The 22687-nt window shown below is 43.7% G+C and overlaps 1 protein-coding gene across 1 annotated transcript in view; it reads right to left on the minus strand.

The window, feature by feature from the left end:
• LOC135510317 (collagen alpha-5(IV) chain-like) overlaps positions 1-22687 on the minus strand; it is a 106385-nt gene that overhangs the window by 56635 nt on the left and 27063 nt on the right. The window contains 3 exon segments of the mRNA XM_064931154.1: positions 3107-3151; positions 3260-3349; positions 3513-3572. Coding sequence (XP_064787226.1) covers positions 3107-3151; positions 3260-3349; positions 3513-3572 — 195 coding nt within the window.

A 22687-nucleotide genomic window follows, 5' to 3' on the forward strand; every position in this document is an offset into this window, starting at 1 on the left:
CTAGTTGTATGCACTGCACAGAACTATGAGCTAGGTGTATGTACTGTACAGAACTATGAGCTAGGTGTATGTACTGCAAATAACTATGAGCTAGGTGTATGCACTATAAAGAACTATGAGCTAGGTGTATGCACTACAAAGAACTATGAGCTAGGTGTATGCACTATAAAGAACTATGAGCTAGGTGTATGCACTATAAAGAACTATGAGCCAGGTGTATGCACTACAAAGAACTATGAGCTAGGTGTATGTACTGCAAATAACTATGAGCTAGGTGTATGCACTATAAAGAACTATGAGCTAGGTGTATGCACTACAAAGAACTATGAGCTAGGTGTATGCACTATAAAGAACTATGAGCTAGGTGTATGCACTATAAAGAACTATGAGCCAGGTGTATGCACTACAAAGAACTATGAGCTAGGTGTATGCACTACAAAGAACTATGAGCTAGGTGTATGCACTACAAAGAACTATGAGCTAGGTGTATGCACTGTACAGAACTATGAGCTAGATGTATGCACTGTACAGAACTATGAGCTAGGTGTATGCACTGTACAGAACTATGAGCTAGATGTATGCACTACAAAGAACTATGAGCTAGATGTATGCACTGTACAGAACTATGAGCTAGATGTATGCACTGTACAGAACTATGAGCTAGGTGTATGTACTGCAAAGAACTATGAGCTAGGTGTATGTACTGTACATAACTATGAGCTAGATGTATGCACTGTACAGAACTATGAGCTAGGTGTATGCACTGCAAAGAACTATGAGCTAGATGTATGTACTGCAAAGAACTATGAGCTAGGTCTAAGCACTGTACAGAACTATGAGCTAGGTCTATGCACTGTACAGAACTATGAGCTAGATGTATGCACTGTACAGAACTATGAGCTAGATGTATGCACTGTACATAACTATGAGCTAGGTGTATGTACTGCAAAGAACTATGAGCTAGGTGTATGTACTGTACATAACTATGAGCTAGATGTATGCACTGTACAGAACTATGAGCTAGGTGTATGCACTGCAAAGAACTATGAGCTAGATGTATGTACTGCAAAGAACTATGAGCTAGGTCTAAGCACTGTACAGAACTATGAGCTAGGTCTATGCACTGTACAGAACTATGAGCTAGATGTATGCACTGTACAGAACTATGAGCTAGGTGTATGCACTGTACAGAACTATGAGCTAGGTGTATGTACTGTACAGAACTATGGGCTAGGTGTATGCACTGTACAGAACTATGAGCTAGGTCTATGCACTGTACAGGTGCATCACAGGCTTGACCACTTTGGCCAAAAATAAAAACATCTAAATTCACCGTGTGTCTGTCTTGGTGTTCATAAAACTACACGGACCCCTCTTGGCTCAGAGCCATATGTGACCGCTACTTGGTTGAGGCGCCAAGGACTCACCAACCAGAGTGGTGAACACAAAGCCCCAAGAGCCTGACCCTCTCTGGGTGTTGCTGTCGTCCTGCTTGAGATAGTTAGCCGACATTGGCTATTGGTTGAGACCATTCAAGCTTGGTTTGTCAGGCTGGGAAAATGGAAACGTGAATTGGGCCAAATTGGAGGTAATAATGCACTTTGGTTATCGTTTATCTAGATGTGTGAATACCCCACACCAAAAGCTTGAATTTCTGACTGTTTTAAAAACGAATTCCTGCTATTTTTTATGGTCAATTGATTTGATAGCATGTTTAATCGATGCAAATACATTTTATGAATTGATGGTTCACCGTTGTTGTTTTCTTTTATTCTGCAATAGGGAATATTGTAACGATGTGTTCAAGCTAATCAAAACAAAGTTGATTTATGATACATTGTGTAAGCTACACAATACAATGAAATGCCTAATTGCAATAAAGCTCTCCTCGCAAATAGTGCAATAATATTAAGCTATATGTATTTGCACTTATAATAGGCTGTAGCCTATAAATAGCTGTACCACGTAGTCATGGGACTATTAGGATTTAGGCCTACTGCAAATGATTGTTGTTTGTTCCTGAACTGGTCCAATTGCAGAGAGCTGTCCTTCTTCAGCTATCCATCATTGCAAGATCTTGTCGCTGTTCTTTCAGCACCACAAAGTGTCTCCAATCGCTTAAAATGACATCTCATCCAGACCTGTTGCCTAATAGTCATACTCATCACTTACTATTCGTATTTTACACGTAGAAGACTGTCCCTTTCCCACAATGGTGCTTGTTCAGGAAATGTAGATCAAAGATGAATCAATGTCTTGCAAGATCCCATAACGATGAATTAGTATTTTGCATAACAGAACCGAATATAATAGCGTACATAGCACACTAAGCCTATAAAGATACTGTTACACCAAAAACACCCCCTAATTTCTAATTATATTCTAGGATATAACTGAAGCGTCTTAGTCTAATTCTTTCTTCTCATGTGGCCAAAACCCAACAGTGTGATCCACTGGGCAGGAGAAAGGCGTTGACTGAAACAAAATACAAGAAAAGCTACTAGTTTGTTAACACCGTCCGCTCTGATTCACTGACGAAACAGTACTTCAAGAAGACCTGAACGCATATTCCCATCAAACTGATTGAGATCAATCAAATGGTTGTCAAGGAGATGCAGTTGGGACGTTTCACCAGTAAAACGTGAATAACTATCAGTCACGATTGACAGTGATGATGGCCTATTTGGAGATGAGGTAACCTATGCCTAACTTGGTGTTTGAGGGTATTCAAAATATACAATTTTCTTTAGACAATAGGTGTGGGCACAGGCAGACGTTGCAACTGGAGGAAGCATTATACACATATTAATGACATGAGATTCAATTGGCCACATCTGTCCGTACAAACTTTGATTGAGGAGATTATGACGTGATTTTAAAAAAAACAAAAAAAATAAAGTGCGCTCCCTCACCTAAAAATAATGCTCCACACCACTGATCGTACATTCACATCAGAAACCAATAAGGCTACTTCCCGTTTGTCTTGGAGTGAAACGAGGACATCTGGTGGGCTAAGGTGAGTACTACACTCTAGAGAGGGCCATTTGACTGTGTACTGAACTGGTATATGGAGTGAGACGTGTGTGGGTCACGTGAGGTTACTCACTCTTATCCCTTTTGGACCTCCAGTCCCTGAAGGTCCGTCACTACCCTGAGAGAGAGAAGAAGATGGGAGGGGGGGTTCGTTTTCAAGTATCTAAATTCACAGATATGGTCAGGTATGATGTTTCTCCTACAACAAGATCCAGGAAGGACCTACCTTCTCTCCCCTGCCACCGATGGGCCCCTCAGGTCCGGGGAACCCCGGTACACCCAGCTGACCCTGTAGTCCTGGTAACCCCCTTTCACCCTATGGAACACGGAACACAGAACACAGAACACAAAGTCATGACACCTCTTACAATGCATATTGCACATGGACAAAACAGTCATTACAAAATCAGATCAGGAAATGATGTGTTATGGTTGTTTTGTACAGTAGGTTAGTGTGTGTGTGTGTATTTCACTCTCACCTTGACTCCTTTCACTCCGCTGCAGTCACACCTTGATTCCACTGCACATCCATGACACGCCTGTAGGATGGAGAGAAAGAGATGGAGAGGGAGTGAGGAGAAAGAGAGAGAGAGGGGGAGAGGATCAGGGGGGGTAGAGAGAGAAAGAGATGGAGAGGGAGTGAGGAGAAAGAGAGAGAGAGGGGGAAAGGATCGAGGGGGGGTAGAGAGAGAAAGAGATGGAGAGGGAGTGAGGAGAAAGAGTGAGAGAGGGGGAAAGGATTGGGGGGGGGGGGTAGAGGGAGAAAGAGATGGAGAGGGAGTGAGGAGAAAGAGTGAGAGAGGGGGAGATGATCGAGGGGGGGGTAGAGAGAGAAAGAGATGGAGAGGGAGTGAGGAGAAAGAGTGAGAGAGGGGGGAGAGGATGGAGGGGGGGTAGAGAGAGAAAGAGATGGAGAGGGAGTGAGGAGAAAGAGTGAGAGAGGGGGAGAGGATCGAGGGGGGTAGAGAGAGAAAGAGATGGAGAGGGAGTGAGGAGAAAGAGTGAGAGAGGGGGAGATGATCGAGGGGGTAGAGAGAGAAAGAGATGGAGAGGGAGTGAGGAGAAAGAGTGAGAGAGGGGGAGAGGATCGAGGGGGGTAGAGAGAGAAAGAGATGGAGAGGGAGTGAGGAGAAAGAGTGAGAGAGGGGGAGAGGATCGGGGGGGTAGAGGGAGAAAGAGATGGAGAGGGAGTGAGGAGCAAGAGTGAGAGAGGGGGAGAGGATCGGGGGGGGTAGAGGGAGAAAGAGATGGAGAGGGGGCAGAGGATCGAGGGGGGTAGAGAGAGAAAGAGATGGAGAGGGAGTGAGGAGAGTGAGAGAGGGGGGAGTGAGGAGAGTGAGAGAGGGGGAGAGGATCGGGGGGTAGAGAGAGAAAGAGATGGAGAGGGAGTGAGGAGAAAGAGTGAGAGAGGGGGAGAGGATCGAGGGGGGGTAGAGAGAGAAAGAGATGGAGAGGGAGTGAGGAGAAAGAGTGAGAGAGGGGGAGAGGATCGGGGGTAGAGGGAGAAAGAGATGGAGAGTGAGAGAGGGGGCAGAGGATTGAGGGGGGTAGAGAGAGAAAGAGATGGAGAGGTAGAGAGGGGGAGAGGATCGGGGGTAGAGAGAGAAAGAGATGGAGAGGGAGTGAGGAGAAAGAGTGAGAGAGGGGGAGATGATCGAGGGGGGTAGAGAGAGAAAGAGATGGAGAGGGAGTGAGGAGAAAGAGTGAGAGAGGGGGGAGAGGATCGGGGGGGTAGAGGGAGAAAGAGGGAGAGGGAGTGAGGAGAAAGAGTGAGAGAGGGGGAGAGGATCGGGGGGGGGGGGTAGAGGGAGAAAGAGAAAACGAGAGAGAGAGTATGTTAGACAGATGCTCATGTGTTTGTCATTTCTCAGACAGCTTAGTGTAGTAGAGGTCTATAACAGGGGTGGGCAACTCCAGTCCTCCAGGGACTGCTTGGAGTCACTCTGTCTCTCCATCCCTGCCAAACACAGCTGATTAATCACATTGCATTCTAAACTGAATATACATAGTTAGGTGATTATTGGAGTCAGGGGTGTTAGCTGAGGCAAAACTGACACCAATCAGGCCCTGGAGGACTGGAACTGCCCACCCCTGGTCTAGAGGGTAGGAGACTGCAGTACATAGTCTGAGCACAGGGTCTGAGTTGCAACACAGAGACAGTGATGATATAAATATTGTAAAAAAAATTGTCATTTTTAATCCATAGAGACGTGAAGGAGAAGCTCGTCGGATGTTGATCTCACACACACACACACACACACACACACACACACACACACACACACACACACACACACACACACACACACACACACACACACACACACACACACACACACACACACACACACACCGTCCCCTACGGCAAAGTGTTGATAACCCAAGACCTGTGAAACACACCAACAACCCATGTTATTGTTAACATGACACAATACCACACTATATTACACAATACCCCTGGTAATGTGAACATTACACTATACTGTAATATACTACAAAATACAACACTACACTTTACAGTGCAATGGGAAAGTATTCAGACCCCTTGACTTATTCCAACATTTTGTTACATTACAGCCTTATTCATCTATATACACACAACACCCCATGATGACAGAGCAAAAACAGGTTTTTATAAATTCTTGCAAATTTATATAATAAAATAAACAGAAATATCCCATGTACATCAGTATTCAGACCTTTTAGTTAGTACTTTGTTGAAGCACCTTTGGCAGCGATTACAGCCTTGAGTCATCTTGGGTATGATGCTACAAGCTTGGCACACCTGTACTACACAACACCCTTACTATTGTTAACACAACACTATACTATACTACACTACACTATACCACACAATGCTATACAATACTATACAACACCCCTGCTATTGTTAACACGAAACTATACTACACAACAGTACACTATACTGTACTATACTATACAACACCCCTGTTATTGTTAACACAACACTATACTACACTATACAACAGTACACTATACTGTACTATACTATACTACACTATACCATACCACATAATACTATAAAACACCCCTGCTATTGTTGACACAGCACTATACTACAATATACAACAGTACACTATACTATACTATACTTCACTGCTGTTATTGTTAACACAACACTATACTACACTATACAACAGTATACTATACTATACTATACAACACCCCTGCTATTGTTAACACGACACTATACTACACTATACAACAGTACACTATACTATACTATACTTCACTCCTGCTATCACAACACAACATGTCACAACACGTCACAACACAACACTATACTGTGACATACTGTGACAACACATCACAACATGTCACAACATGTCACAACACATCACAACACACAACACGTCACAACACATCATAACCCACAACACATCACAACATGTCACAACACATCACAACCCACAACACATCACAACATGTCACAACACATCATAACATGTCACAACACATCACAACCCACAACACATCACAACATGTCACAACACATCATAACCCACAACACATCACAACATGTCACAACACATCACAACCCACAACACATCACAACATGTCACAACACATCACAACATGTCACAACACATCACAACCCACAACACATCACAACCCACAACACATCACAACCCACAACACATCATAACATGTCACAACACATCACAACATGTCACAACACATCACAACATGTCACAACACATCACAACATGTCACAACACATCACAACCCACAACACATCACAACCCACAACACATCACAACCCACAACACATCACAACATGTCACAACACATCAGAACATGTCACAACACATCACAACCCACAACACATCACAACATGTCACAACACATCACAACCCACAGCACATCACAACATGTCACAACACATCACAACATGTCACAACATGTCACAACCCAACACAAAACATAGGGCGGGAGGGTAGCCTAGTGGTTAGAGCGTTGGACTAGTAACCGGAAGGTTGTAAGTACAAATCCACGAGCTGACAAGTTACAACTCTGTCGTTCTGCCCCTGAACAGGCAGTTAACCCACTGTTCCTAGGCCATCATTGAAAATAAGAATTTGTTCTTAACTGACTTGCCTAGTTAAATAAAGGTAAAATACAAAAAAACACAACACATCAACAACACAACATGTCACAATACGTCACAACACAACATGTCACAACACAACAGCAGAGGGACAAAGAGTGATAAAGTTGGAACATTTTCAAACACAACTCTGTGGTTGATACATCCATTTGGTTAAATTTCTCCAGACCCATCCTTTAGCTGTTTACCAAAACAGTGTCAGGGTCCCCAGTTAGTTTTTGTTTGAATTGCAGATTGCCCCTTTATTCACGTTCCGCAGCCCAGTTAGTTCGGTTTTGGGGCAGTTAATGCCAGTAGACGGAGTAGCGTGATCAGAGTAGCGTGATCAGAGTAGCGTGATCAAAGTAGATTGCTGTAGGCCCACAGTGCAAAAGTGATTAAGATATTGATACATTTATAATACCAGGCAACAAGTAGTTGAAGTTTCAAAGGTTTTACATTGCCAGAAAGAGGATACAGTCGTTCTAGAACGCCTTACTGTAGCATCCTAACGCAGCTGTGGTACAATATGAGATAAAACACAGGAAAAACATCATTTTGACTGGACTGGGCCATTAACAAACAATTAGAGCAATGACGGGAAGGAAAGATGGGAATGAGTTCGTCACAATGAGTCTACCGGTCTGTATTGGTTTGAAAGGGGCAATAGTGTAACGTCACAATGAGTCTACCGGTCTGTATTGGTTTGAAAGGGGCAATAGTGTAACGTCACAATCAATGTGGAAGATCAATTGTATCAAAGGCTGTCTCTTATAGAATGTCTGGGTCATGTGCCTGTCTGTCTGTCTGTCTGTCTGTCTGTCTGTCTGTCTGTCTGTCTGTCTGTCTGTCTGTCTCCATCCATCCATCTCTCTCTCTGCACCCCCCCCCACCCCTCTCTCTTTCTCTCTTCCCATCCCTGCCTGCCTCCCTCCCTGTGTGTATGTGTGGATGTACAATACCAGTCAAAAGGACACCAACTCATTCCAGGGATTTTCCTTATTTTTACTATTTGCTACATTGTAGAATAAAACTGAAGACGTCAACACTATGAAATAACACATATGGAATCATGTAGTAACCAACAAGGTGTTAATCAAATGGATTTTAGATTCTACCAAGTAGCCAACCTTTCTTTGCCTTCAGCTTTGCACACTCTTGGCATTCTCTCAACCAGCTTCACCTGGAATGCTTTTCCAACCGTGTTGAAGGAGTTCCTACATATGCTGAGCACTTGTTTTCCATCAATCCTTCACAAAGATAATAGTACAACAAAAGAAAAACCCTGGAATGAGTCGGTGTGTCCAAACTTTTGACTGGTACTGTATACGTGTGTGTGTGTGTGTGCGTGTGTGTGTGTGTGTGTGTGTGTGTTTGTATGTCTCTTCTACCCCCCCTCCACCTCTACCCTCCCTCTACCCCCACACACCCGCCCTCTCTCTACCCCATCTTTACCCCCTCTATCTCTCTCTTCCCCTCTCTAAGCCTCATCTACCCCCTCTACCTCCCTCTACCCCCTCTATACCCCCCCCCAACCCTCCCTCTCTACCCACCTCTACCCCCCCCCCCCTCTCTCTGGCCCCCTCCAACCCATTCTACTCCCCACAACACCTCCAACCCACTCTACTCCCCACAACAGTCAGGGGGCAGTAAGGAGAGGGGGGGTGAGGAGGGGGAGACGAGGGGGAGAGGGGCTGAGGGCAGTGAGGATTAGCTCGGCGAGCCTGGAATTCCCACAATCATCAAAGACTGGTGATGATTACACACCTTTACCCAGCTCAGCTCCGCCCTGCCTTGAGACACACACACACACACACACACACACACACACACACACACACACACACACACACACACACACACACACACACACACACACACACACACACACAGACACAGAGACACATTAACGCAAACACACACACACACGCATACACACACACACACACGCACACACACACACACACACACACACACACAGACACACACACACACACACACACACACACACACACACACACACACACACACACACACACACACACACACACACACACACACACACACACACACACACACACAGACACAGAGACACATTAACGCAAACACACACACACACGCATACACACACACACACACACACACAGACACACACACGCATGTCCATATGTCTGCAGAATGACACCTTTACCCAGCTCAGCTCCGCCCTGCCTTGAGACACACACACACAGACACACACACGCGCGCACACACACACAGACACAGAGACACATTAACGCAAACACACACACACACACGCATACACACACACACACAGACACAGAGACACATTAACGCAAACACACACACGCATACACACACACACACACACACACACACACACACACACACACACACACACACACACACACACACACACACACACACAGACACAGAGACACATTAACGCAAACACACACATGCATACACACACACAGACACACACACACACACAGACACACACACACACACACACACACACACACACACACACACACACACACACACACACACACACACACACACACACACACACACACACATACACACAGACACACACATACACACAGACACACACACGCATGTCCATATGTCTGCAGAATGACACCTTTAACCACAGAATCAGAGAGATAGAATCCTTGACCTACCGACCCCAACCTTAACCACAAGTACTCGGAAATTCCTCCATACCTCATCCTCTTCTCTCACAGCAGCATCACATCCCAATGACTCATTGCCTCTGATCACAACACTCCCAGAAAGTCACAATACTCCCAGAAAACAGACAACCTAGACTGACAGCGCTGACAAAGCAGCCACCACTGTATGTATGACTGATCTTTTCAATCTATTTCTGTCAGAGCAGTATGAATGGCTGTGCCAAAGACAGCATCTGACCAATATCACAGTGCATGTGTGTGTGTGTGTTGTGAATATAATATACACTGAATGGACACAACATTAGGAACACCTGCTCTGTCCATGACATAAACTGACCAGGTGAATCCAGGTGGAATCTATGATCCCTTATTGAAGTCACAGTGTAGATGAAGGGGAGGAGACCGGTTAAAGAAGGATTGTTAAGCCTTGAGACAGTTGAGACATGGATCGTGTGTGTGTGCTAATCAGAGGGTGAATGGGCAAGACAAAAGATTGAAGTGCTTTTGAACGGTGTATTGTAGTAGGTGCCAGTCGCACTGGTATGTGTTCAAGAACTGCAACCTTGCTGGGTTTTTCACGCTCAACAGTTTCCCGTGTGTATCAAGAATGGTCCACCACCCAAAGGACACCCAACTGTGGGACGCATTGGAGTCAAGATGGGCCAGAGTCCCCATCGAATACTTTCGACACCCTGTAGAGTCCCTGCCCCAACGAATTGGGGCTGTTCTGAGGGCAGAAAGGGTATGCAACTCAACGTTTGGTATACTCAGTGTGACTCAGCTTCAAGGTTCTACCAAGAGAAGGAAGTCCAAAAATAACGTTTTCCTTTAGAAAATCCTCTACTCATGTCCCTACTGTGTCCTAAATGGCACCCTACTCCCTATATGGTGCACTACTAATCCCTATATAGTGCACTAAGGAGTGTTTAGGGAATAGGGTGCCATGTGGGATGAAGACTCGGTCTGAAGCATTAGAAAATTGGGATTAAAAATACAACACAAGAAAACATACCGTTCTCATCTCTACTGAATCTCTGTGTGTATCTCTCCTTTGTCTAGGGTTGCAAACTTCCCCAACTTTCCCAAAATTCCTAGGTTTTTCCAAAATCCCATTTGGAAGATTCCCGGAATCAGGAAGAAAAAGCAGAAAATCCACGAGTCCTCCAAACAGTATTTCTGGAATATCTGAGAATTTTTTAGAAGGTTGCAAGAATTTTGCAACCCTATACAACTCTATATGTATCTGTCCTCTCTGTCTAAACACATTTCAGTCTGTAATCTGTACACAGTCAGTCAAACTACAGACCTGACTTTGTTTTCTCTGTCCACTGCGATATGAAAGGCTGTGACCTTAGAGAAGATAGAATGTTCTGGTTTAGAATGTTTACAGTGTTACAGGTGGGTTCTAGTCCAAACACACTCTGGGAAAAGGTAAACATGTACTGAACATTGGTGTGTGAGTGTGTGTGTGTGTGTGTGTGTGTGTGTGTGTGTTGTGTGTGTGCTGTGTGCGTGTGTCTCTATCTCTACGTCTGTGGTTTACAGATAAGGAAGACGAGTAATTTCTCTCAAGGAAAACAAGGAGAGTATCCATTTCCCTTTCCTCAAGGGGATTGGAAGATAGAATACAGTAATTAATTTAACTTCTCAACGGCTCTTTACAGCAGTGTTCTATAGTCTCTTTACAGCAGTGTTCTATAGTCTCTTTACAGCACTGTTCTATAGCCTCTTTACAGCACTGTTCTATAGGCTCTTTACAGCAGTGTTCTATAGACTCTTTACAGCAGTGTTCTATAGGCTCTTTACAGCACTGTTCTATAGGCTCTTTTACAGCAGTGTTCTATAGTCTCTTTACAGCAGTGTTCTATAGACTCTTTACAGCAGTGTTCTACATGCTCAATTGACCTCCTTCACTTGACCTCCTTCAATTTATCTCCTTAAATTTACCTCCTTCAATTTACCTCCTTCACTTGACCTCCTTCAATTGATCTCCTTCAATTTTACCTCCTTCAATTTACCTCCTTCAATTTTTCTCCTTCAATTTACCTCCTTCACTTGATCTCCTTCAATTTACCTCCTTCAATTTACCTCCTTCAATTTACCTCCTTCAATTGATCTCCTACAATTTACCTCTTTCAATTTACCTCCTTCAATTGATTTCCTCCACTTTACCTCCTTCAATTGACCTCTTTCAATTGACCTCCTTCAATTGATCTCCTCCAATTTACCTCCTTCAATTGATCTCCTCCAGTTTACCTCCTTCAATTTACCTCCTTCGATTGATCTCCTTCAATTTTCCTCCTTCAATTGACCTCCTTCACTTGACCTCCTTCACTTGACCTCCTTCAATTTATCTCCTTCAATTTACCTCCTTCAATTTACCTCCTTCACTTGACCTCCTTCAATTTACCTCCTTCAATTTACCTCCTTCACTTGACCTCCTTCAATTTACCTCCTTCACTTGACCTCCTTCAATTGACCTCTTTCAATTTACCTCCTTCACTTTATCTCATTCTCCATCGAACCTCTTGAGAAAGCTTTGGTCAAGTACCTCTACCGTTTAACATGGTGACTATGCAGCCCATTAGTGTGTTTGTGTGTGTGTGTCCAGTGTGTGTGGTGTCCAGTGTGTGTGTGTGTGGTGTCCAGTGTGTGTGTGTGTGTGTGTGTGTGTGTGTGTGTGTGTGTGTGTGTGTGTGTGTGTGTGTGTGTGTGTGTGTGTGACCAGTGTGTGGTACTGTCTCATATTAAGTGGACCAGCTGGTCCTGTTATTGTGAATCCCTGGGCTCAGAGCATCTGTTAACCCCCCAGCCTCAGCCAGGGCATGCATGTGGAAACAGGTGCTTGTCAGAGAGAGTTTTGAAACATTGTTCTAGAATTCACATGGCCGAAACTCATCCCTCCAGGCTTAGACAAGCGTGTTGTAGAATATAATTCTGTATGCGTGTTCAATTCTGTAGAATATATTTCTGAGAGTTACAATTCCATAAGAATAGTTCTAGAATCCAAACCAAAAAATTCCATTCTGAGTTTAGTGATTAGACAAGTGGATTCTGCAACATTCAGAGGTGGAATTCCTCAAGTAAGCAGAGAGAGCTTTGGTAAAGGCGTATTGTAGAATTCCTGTCTCAGCCAGGAGCCCATCCCAATACAGGTTACAACATGCCTCCACCTCTGCCTTTGTATTGCAGAGTTTTATCACAGCTCCGTACCGTGTTGCCCCAGGTGACCAGCAATTACAAGAGGGTGTATTCACAGTGGTTGGTTGCCGGCTGCCAGCAGAATCTAGGACATATGTCCCAAATAGCACCCCTTTCCCTTTATGGTGCTTTGACTAGAGTCCTACTGGCAGTGCAGTATATAATGAATACAGAACAATTTGGGATATACCTCTCGTATGTGTTATACCTATATAGTTAGCCAGAAGATACTGTTCCATGGATTCATATACTAAATATAACACTGATATACTAGGATCCATTCTCTGTCATTCTGGTGATATCACTCAGTTTGTAAATACTTGTGAATGAAGAAAACGATGCATTTCAAGAGGTTGCCACAGTTACAGTTAAAATGACAGTGTTAACTGTGGAGACTAGCCTTCATCCTCCCCCACCATAATCATCATCACTGTCAACACTCTCACTCTCTCTCTATATGCTGGGTTTGATGTGAGCCTGGTCTCTCTCTCTAAATACTGGGGTTGATGTGAACCTGGTCTCTTTCTCAATATGCTGGGGTTGATGTGAGCCTGGTCTCTCTCTCTAAACACTGGGGTTGATGTGAGCCTGGTCTCTCTCTCTCTCTCTCTCCTCTCTCTCTCTCTCTCTCTCTCTCTCTCTCTCTCTCTCTCTCTCTCTATATATATATATATATATATATATATATATATATATATATATATATATATACTGGGGTTGATGTGAGCCTGGTCTCTCTCTCTCTAAATACTGGGGATGATGTGAGCCTGGTCTCTCGCTCTCTCTCTCTCTCTCTCTATATATATATATATATATAAATATATATATATATGCTGGGGTTGATGTGAGTCTGGTCTCTCTCTCTCTAAAAACTGGGGTCAATGTGAGCCTTGTCTCTCTCTCTAAATACTGGGGTTGATGTGAGCCTGGTCTCTTTCTCTATATGCTGGGGTTGATGTGACCCTGGTCTCTCTCTCTCTAAATACTGGGGTCAATGTGGGCCTGGTCTCTCTCACAAAATACTGGGGTTGAAGTGAGCCTGGTCTCTCTCTCTAAATACTGGGTATGACGTGAGCCTGGTCTCTCTTTCTAAATACTGAGGTCAATGTGAGCCTGGTCGCTCTCTCTAAATACTGGGGTTGACGTGAGCCTGGTCTCTCTCTCTCTCTCTCTAAAAACTGGGGTCAATGTGAGCCTGGTCTCTCTCTCTAAATACTGGGGTTGACGTGAGCCTGGTCTCTCTTTCTAAATACTGGGGTTGGCGTGAGCCTGGTCTCTCTTTCTAAATACTGGGGTTGATGTGAGCCTGGTCTCTCTCTCTCTAAATGCTGGGGTTGACATGAGCCTGGTCTCTCTTTCTAAATACTGGGGTTGACGTGAGCCTGGTCTCTCTCTCTCTATATATATATATATATATATATGCTGGGGTTGATGTGAGCCCGGTCTCTCTCTCTATAAATATGCTGGGGTTGATGTGCGCCTGGTCTCTCTCTCTAAATACTGGGATTGATGTGAGAATGGTCTCTCTCTAAATACTGGGGTTGATGTGAGCCTGGTCTCTCTCTCTCTCTCTCTCTCTATATATATATATATATATATATATATATATGCTGGGGTTGATGTGCGCCTGGTCTCTCTCTCTAAATACTGGGGTTGATGTGAGCCTGGTCTCTCTCTCTAAATACTGGGGTTGATGTGAGCTTGGTCCCTCTCTCTATATGTATGAGTCTGGTCTCTCTCTCTCTAAATACTGGGGTGGACATGAGCCTGGTCTCTCTCTCTAAATACTGGGGTTGATGTGAGCTTGGTCTCTCTCTCTATATGTTTGAGCCTGGTCTCTCTCTCTCTCTAAATACTGGGGTGGACATGAGCCTGGTCTCTCTCTCTAAATACTGGGGTTGATGTGAGCCTGGTCTCTCTCTCTAAATACTGTGTATGATGTGATCCTGGTCTCTCTCTCTCTCTAAATATTGTGTCACGAATATTACCGAAGGTGACTCCCCTTCTTGTTCGGGTGGCGCTCGGCGGTCGTCGTCGCCGGTCTACTAGCTATCACCGATCTGTTGTTCTGTGTTCCTTTGGTTTTGTCTGTGTATGATGTGATCCTGGTCTCTCTCTATAAATACTGTCTATGATGTGATCCTGGTCTCTCTCTCCCTCTAAATACTGGGGTCAATGTGAGCCTTGTCTCTCTCTCTAAATACTGGGGTCAATGTGAGCCTGGTCTCTCTCTCTAAATGCTGTGGTTGATGTGAGCCTAGTCTCTCTTTATATATGCTGGGGTTGATGTGAGCCTGGTCTCTCTCTCTAAATGCTGTGGTTGATGTGAGCCTGGTCTCTCTCTCTAAATTCTGTGGTTGATGTGAGCCTGATCTCTTTCTCTCTATATGCTGTGGATGATGTGAGCCTAGTCTCTCTCTCTAAATGCTGTGGTTGATGTGAGCCTGGTCTCTCTCTATATATGCTGTGGATGATGTGAGCCCGGTCACTCTCTATATATGCTGTGGATGATGTGAGCCTAGTCTCTCTCTCTAAATGCTGTGGTTGATGTGAGCCTGGTCTCTCTCTATATATGCTGTGGATGATTTGAGCCTGGTCTCTCTCTATATATGCTGTGGATGATGTGAGCCTTCTCTCTCTATATATATATATGCTGTGGTTGATGTGAGCCTAGTCTCTCTCTCTAAATGCTGTGGTTGATGTGAGCCTGGTCTCTCTCTATATATGCTGTGGTTGATGTGAGCCTGGTCTCTCTCTATATATGCTGTGGATGATGTGAGCCTAGTCTCTCTCTCTAAATGCTGTGGTTGATGTGAGCCTGATCTCTTTCTCTCTAAATGCTGTGGTTGATGTGAGCCTGATCTCTTTCTCTCTATATGCTGTGGTTGATGTGAGCCTAGTCTCTCTCTCTCTCTATATGCTGTGGATGATGTGAGCCTAGTCTCTCTCTCTATATGCTGTGGTTGATGTGAGCCTGGTCTCTCTCTCTAAATGCTGTGGTTGATGTGAGCCTGATCTCTTTCTCTCTAAATGCTGTGGTTGATGTGAGCCTGGTCTCTCTCTCTATATGCTGTGGTTGATGTGAGCCTGATCTCTTTCTCTCTATATGCTGTGGTTGATGTGAGCCTGGTCTCTCTCTCTAAATGCTGGGGTTGATGTGAGCCTGTTCTCTCTCTATATATACAGTGGGGCAAAAAAGTATTTAGTCAGCCACAAATTGTGCAAGTTCTCCCACTTAAAAAGATGAGAGAGGCCTGTAAAAGAAATCCAGAAAATCACATTGTAGGATTTTTTTGGAATTTATTTGCAAATTATGGTGGAAAATAAGTATTTGGTCACCTTCAAACAAGCGAGATATCTGGCTCTCACAGACCAATAACTTCTTCTTTAAGAGGCTCCTCTGTCCTCCACTCGTTACCTGTATTAATGGCACCTGTTTGAACTTGTTATCAGTATAAAAAACACCTGTCCACAACCTAAAACAGTCACACTCCAAACTCCACTATGGCCAAGACCAAAGAGCTGTCAAAGGACACCAGAAACAAAATTGTAGACCTGCACCAGGCTGGGAAGACTGAATCTGCAATAGGTAAGCAGCTTGGTTTGAAGAAATCAACTGTGGGAGCAATTATTAGGAAATGGAAGACATACAAGACCACTGATAATCTCCCTCAATCTGGGGCTCCACGCAAGATCTCGCCCCGTGGGGTCAAAATGATCACAAGAACAGTGAGCAAAAATCCCAGAACCACACGGGGGGACCTAGTGAATGACCTGCAGAGAGCTGGGACCAAAGTAACAAAGCCTACCATCAGTAACACACTATGCCGCCAGGGACTCAAATCCTGCAGTGCCAGACGTGTCCCCCTGCTTAAGCCAGTACATGTCCAGGCCCGTCTGAAGTTTGCTAGAGAGCATTTGGATGATCCAGAAGAAGATTGGGAGAATGTCATATGGTCAGATGAAACCAAAATATAACTTTTTGGTAAAAACTCACCTCGTCGTGTTTGGAGGACAAAGTATGCTGAGTTGCATCCAAAGAACACCATACCTACTTGTGAAGCATGGGGGGTGGAAACATCATGCTTTGGGGCTGTTTTTCTGCAAAGGGACCAGGGCGACTGATCCGTGTAAAGGAAAGAATGAATGGGGCCTTGTATCGTGAGATTTTGAGCGAAAACCTCCTTCCATCAGCAAGGGCATTGAAGATGAAACGTGGCTGGGTCTTTCAGCATGACAATGATCCCAAACACACCGCCCGGGCAACGAAGGAGTGCCTTCGTAAGAAGCATTTCAAGGTCCTGGAGTGGCCTAGCCAGTCTCCAGATCTCAACCCCATAGAAAATCTTTGGAGGGAGTTGAAAGTCTGTGTTGCCCAGCAACAGCCCCAAAACCTCACTGCTCTAGAGGAGATCTGCATGGAGGAATGGGCCAAAATACCAGCAACAGTGTGTGAAAACCTTGTGAAGACTTACAGAAAACGTTTGACCTCTGTCATTCTCAACAAAGGGTATATAACAAAGTATTGAGATAAACTTTTGTTATTGACCAAATACTTATTTTCCACCATAATTTGCAAATAAATTCATAACAAATCCTACAATGTGATTTTCTGGGTTTTTTTTCTCATTTTGTCTGTCACAATTGGTGGCTGACTAAATACTTTTTTGCCCCACTGTATATGCTGGGGTTGATGTGAGCCTGGTCTCTCTCTCTATATGCTGGGGTTGATGTGAATACCTTCGTTAACTCTAGACACAACAAACTGACATTCTAAGAAGGAACACCTGGCGCTGCTGAATGTAGAGGTTACCTCGCCTTTAACACAGGATCAGATAACTCAGCAACCCTCAAGTTATGATTAGGTCTATAAAACTTGATCTGACCCTGTATCAGTGGTTACTGTTTAGGAGCAACACACACACTCCCCTTATACTTGTAACTGCAGAAATAGAATGAGTAATTATATACGTCTTTGCATTCAACTAACTTATAAAGTACATTCTATCTAGTCTGAATTTCCCCGTTACAAATACCTGCGTTGTAGTGACATGTATTTGCCACAGGGGGGTGGGCAGGAGCAGCTATCCCCTCTACAGACACAGGTAAAGGTCATATCGGTGCAATTCAGTGAATGGGACAGACATGCTCTCTCACTTTCTCTTTTTCTCACTCTCACTTCAATGGGCTCTATTGACATGTGAAACATATGTTTACATAGTCAATGCAAGTGAAATAGAAAATAAACAACTCTCTCTCTCTCTCTGTGGTTGAATCCTGATTCAGTCTTGTGATGAGCATGTTGGTACTTGTAGCTACTATGACTCCCTGGCCTCCAAGCATGAAATAGATGGAACATACAGTAACTCAATAAACTCAATGCCCTACTGAAATAGATGGACCATACCTCAATAAACTCAATGTCCTTCTGAAATAGATGGACCATACCTCAATAAACTCAATGTCCTACTGAAATAGATGAACCATACCTCAATAAAGTCCTTGTCCTACGGACATTGATGGACCATACCTCAATTTTCCAGTTTATGCAAACTGGAAACCACATATCCTGTGGCCGCATTTATTGTAGCTGGGGATTTTAACAAAGAAATTTGAGGAAAAACGCCACCAAAGTTCTACCAACACTGTAGTACTTGCTCTGGTAAAACATTGGACCACTGCTACTCAACTTTTCTAAATGCCTACAACGCCCTCCCCTGTCCTCCTTTTGGCAAATCTGATCATGACCCCATTTATCTCCTCCCTTCCGATAGGCATAAACTCAAACAGGAAATACCCGTGCTAAAGTCTATTCTCCTCTGGTCTGACCAATCGGAATCCATGCTTCAATAATGTGTTGATCACGCGGACTGGGATATGTTCCAGGTAGCCTCTGAGAATAACATTAACGAATACAGAGACTGAGTTCAGCAGGAAGGGTATAGGACATGTTGTATCCACTGTGACTATTAAAACCCACCCAAACCAGACACTGTGGCTAGATGGCAGCATTCGCGCAAAACTGAAAACGCCAACCACCGCATTTAACGATGGCAACGTGACTGGGAATATGTGAGAATACAAACAGTGTAGTTATTCCCTCCGTAAGGCAATCAAACAGGCAAACATCAGTACAGAGTGGAGTCGCAATTCAACGGCTCAAACTCAAGACATATGTGGCAGGGTCTACAGACAATCACAGACTGCAAAGGTTGATGAGACAACCTACAGGGAGGAGGTGAGGGCCCTGGGAGTGTGGTGCCAGGAAAATATCCTCTCACCCAACGTCAACAAAACAAAGGAGTTGATGGTGGACTTCAGGGAACTGCAGAGGGATCACCCCCTTATCCACATTGATGGGACTGCAGTGGAGAAGATGTAAAGCTTCAAGTGCCTCGGCGCACATATCACTGACAAACTGAAATGGTCCATCCACAACAGCACCTCTTCAACCTCAGGAGGTAATAATGTCTGACTGGTGGATAGCATTGAGCCCGGTGTTGAAGTCTACTGCTAATATTAGCATAGTGGCTGAAGGCATTCAAAAAAATTTAACTAGGCAAGTCAGTTAAGAACAAATTCCTATTTACAATGACGGCCAACACCAGCCAAACTCAGATGACACTGAATAATATGATACATAACTTAAAGATCATTGAAAGGTCTTTATCAATATAAAAATATGAAAGACCTGTTAACGTGTTGTCCCTTCTTACTTGACAATAAGCTTCAATCATGTTTTGAAAAATCTATTTTGTACTCATCAATTACTATCCTGGACTAACTTATTAATTCGTATTTTCACAAAATGATATTTTCTCTGACCCTTTGTTGGAGCATAAGACTGTACATTTGACCTTTTTGACCTTCAGTTTATCAGCACACCGTATAAGAGCAGGGAAGATTCAATAAGAGGAAGGATTCCCATTTACTGTATGTTGACACTCGAGAAGAAAGGACCCAGCTTTGACACGTCATCATAGCGTTTTCAACCTTTTTCCGGGTTAGTGGAGCTCAGTCTCTGGTAAGGTGTTATAACACAGCATGTCATCTTTCATAACACCCTCGGGATGAATCTTTCAGTACATCTTAAATCTGTCCCAATATCCTCACAACCATGTTGTTAAATGTTCCGGTGAAATTAAGGTTTGGTCTCCTTTAAAATGGTGGCAGCTCAGTTGAGACTAGTTTTAAATTAAAGGCTAGTTCATTTTTAACAGTGTGTAAGCTATATACAGGATCAGTGCCAGCACCAAATGTGCAGGAATACTGTGTGTGTATTCTGGGCTAGATTACTGCCTGGTATGTATTGTAGCTAAACCGTAACCATAAAAGGGGAACATATTGTACAGTACACAGCACAGCCATTCATACCTGATTCATATCTCACCCACGGAAGTGAATCCGGCATTCCATATATCTGGGGAGAACTGCAGATTGCCCCTTTAAGGTACATCATGTATGAAGACGATACACTACATGGCTGTAGGTTTAAAGGTTTGTCTGCTGACATTCTTGAACGTAATTTATAACCTGAAATGAACTCAAAATTCTTTAATTATCTTGCCAGGTGTGTGAAAGTCTGTCATCTATCTCCAGCGGCATTTAACAGATTGCCCATTAGGCCTAGATGTCACAGTAAATCACCAGCAATGGCATTTAGAATGTTATAAAGGACTAAAAGATTGGACTGGAGAGCAACAGAAACGACAGCTCTCCTCTCACAGATCACTGACTTAGACTTGTGCTCTCAGTGGCGTAAACAATCGCCCCCGCACCCCCTGACCATACCCCTGTGTCCACACACACACACCTCTTTGTCGACATGAGCTGCCGTCAGCCCACCGGTTTTTCCCCATGAGCAAACTGGGGAAACTCTGTTTCCTCCCTGCTACTGTGATAGCAGAAACAGATGGAGAAACCCAGGGAGTGGGATAAATAATACCATAGAAAGAACAGAGGGTGAGAGAGAGGGGGAAAGATAAAGAGTGATTCCAGACACCCTCCTCCTATTCTACCCGTGTTGGACTCACTGACAGACAAGCTTGTGTTTGACCCACTGACAGAAACGTGGTGTGAGGCCTCTTTACACGGCTATACTGAACAAAAAAAAAAAGTGTTGGTCCCATGTTTCATGAGCTGAAATAAAAGATCCCAGAAATTGTCCATACGCATGAAAAGCTTATTTCTCTCAAATGTTTGTTTACATCCACGTTAGTGAGCATTTCTCCTTTGCCAAGATAATCCATTCACCTGACAGGTAGTGGCATATCAAGAAGCTGATTAAACAGAATGACATTTACACAGCTGCACCTTGTGCCGTGGACAGTAAAAGGCCATTCTAAAATGTGCAGTTTTGTCACAAAACACAATCCCACCGATGTCTCAAGTTTTGAGACAACTTGCAATTGGCATGCTAACTGCAGGAATATCCACCAGAGCTGTTGCCAGAGAATGTTCACCTCCAACGTTGTTTTAGAGAATTTGGAAGTATGTCCAACCGACCTCACAACCGCAGACCACATGTAACCACCCCAGGACCTCCACATCTGACTTCTACCCCTGCGGGATGAGACCAGCCACCCGGACAGCTTATGAAACACAACCAAAGAATTTCTGCACAAATAGTCAGAAACCATATCAGGTAGAGGTCGAACGATTATGATTTTTCAATGCCGATACCGATACCGATTATTGGAAGACAAAAAAACCGATACCGATTAATCGGCCGATTTTTAACATGCATTTGTAATAATGACAATTACAACAATACTGAATGAACACTTATTTTAACTTAATATAATACATCAATAAAATCAATTTAGCCTCAAATAAATAATGGAACATGTTCAATTTGGTTTAAATAATGCAAAAACAAAGTGTTGGTGAAGAAAGTAAAAGTGCAATATGTCCCATGTAAGAAAGCTAACGTTTAAGTTCCTTGCTCAGAACATGAGAACATATGAAAGCTGGTGGTTCCTTTTAACATGAGTCTTCAATATTCCCAGGTAAGACGTTTTAGGTTGTAGTTATAATAGGAATTATAGGACTATTTCTCTCTATACCATTTGTATTCCATATACCTTTGACTATTGGATGTTCTTATAGGCACTTTAGTATTGCCAGTGTAACAGTATAGCTTCCGTACCTCTCCTCGCTCCTCCCTGGGCTCGAACCAGGAACCCCTCGACAACAGCCACCCTCGAAGCAGCGTTACCCATGCAGTGCAAGGGGAACAACTACTCCAAGTCTCAGAGCGAGTGACGTTTGAAAAGCTATTAGCGCGCACCCCGCTAACTAGCTAGCCATTTCACATCACATCATTACACCAGCCTAATCTCGGGAGTTGATAGGCTTGAAGTCATAAACAGCAGAGCTGCTGGGAAAACGCACAAAAGTGCTGTTTGAATGAATACTTTTAAGCCTGCTGGTGCCTACCATCGCTCAGTCAGACTACTCTATCAAATCATAGACTTAATTATAACATAATAACACACAGAAATACGAGCCTTAGGTCATTAACATGGTCGAATCCGGAAACTATCATCTCGAAAACAAGACGTTTATTCTTTCAGTGAATTACGGAGCCATTCCGTATTTTATCTAACAGGTGGCATCCATCAGTGTAAATATTTCTGTTACATTA

The sequence above is a fragment of the Oncorhynchus masou genome, chromosome 23 (genome assembly GCF_036934945.1).
Source record: "Oncorhynchus masou masou isolate Uvic2021 chromosome 23, UVic_Omas_1.1, whole genome shotgun sequence".
NCBI classification, from domain to species: Eukaryota; Metazoa; Chordata; class Actinopteri; order Salmoniformes; family Salmonidae; genus Oncorhynchus; species Oncorhynchus masou.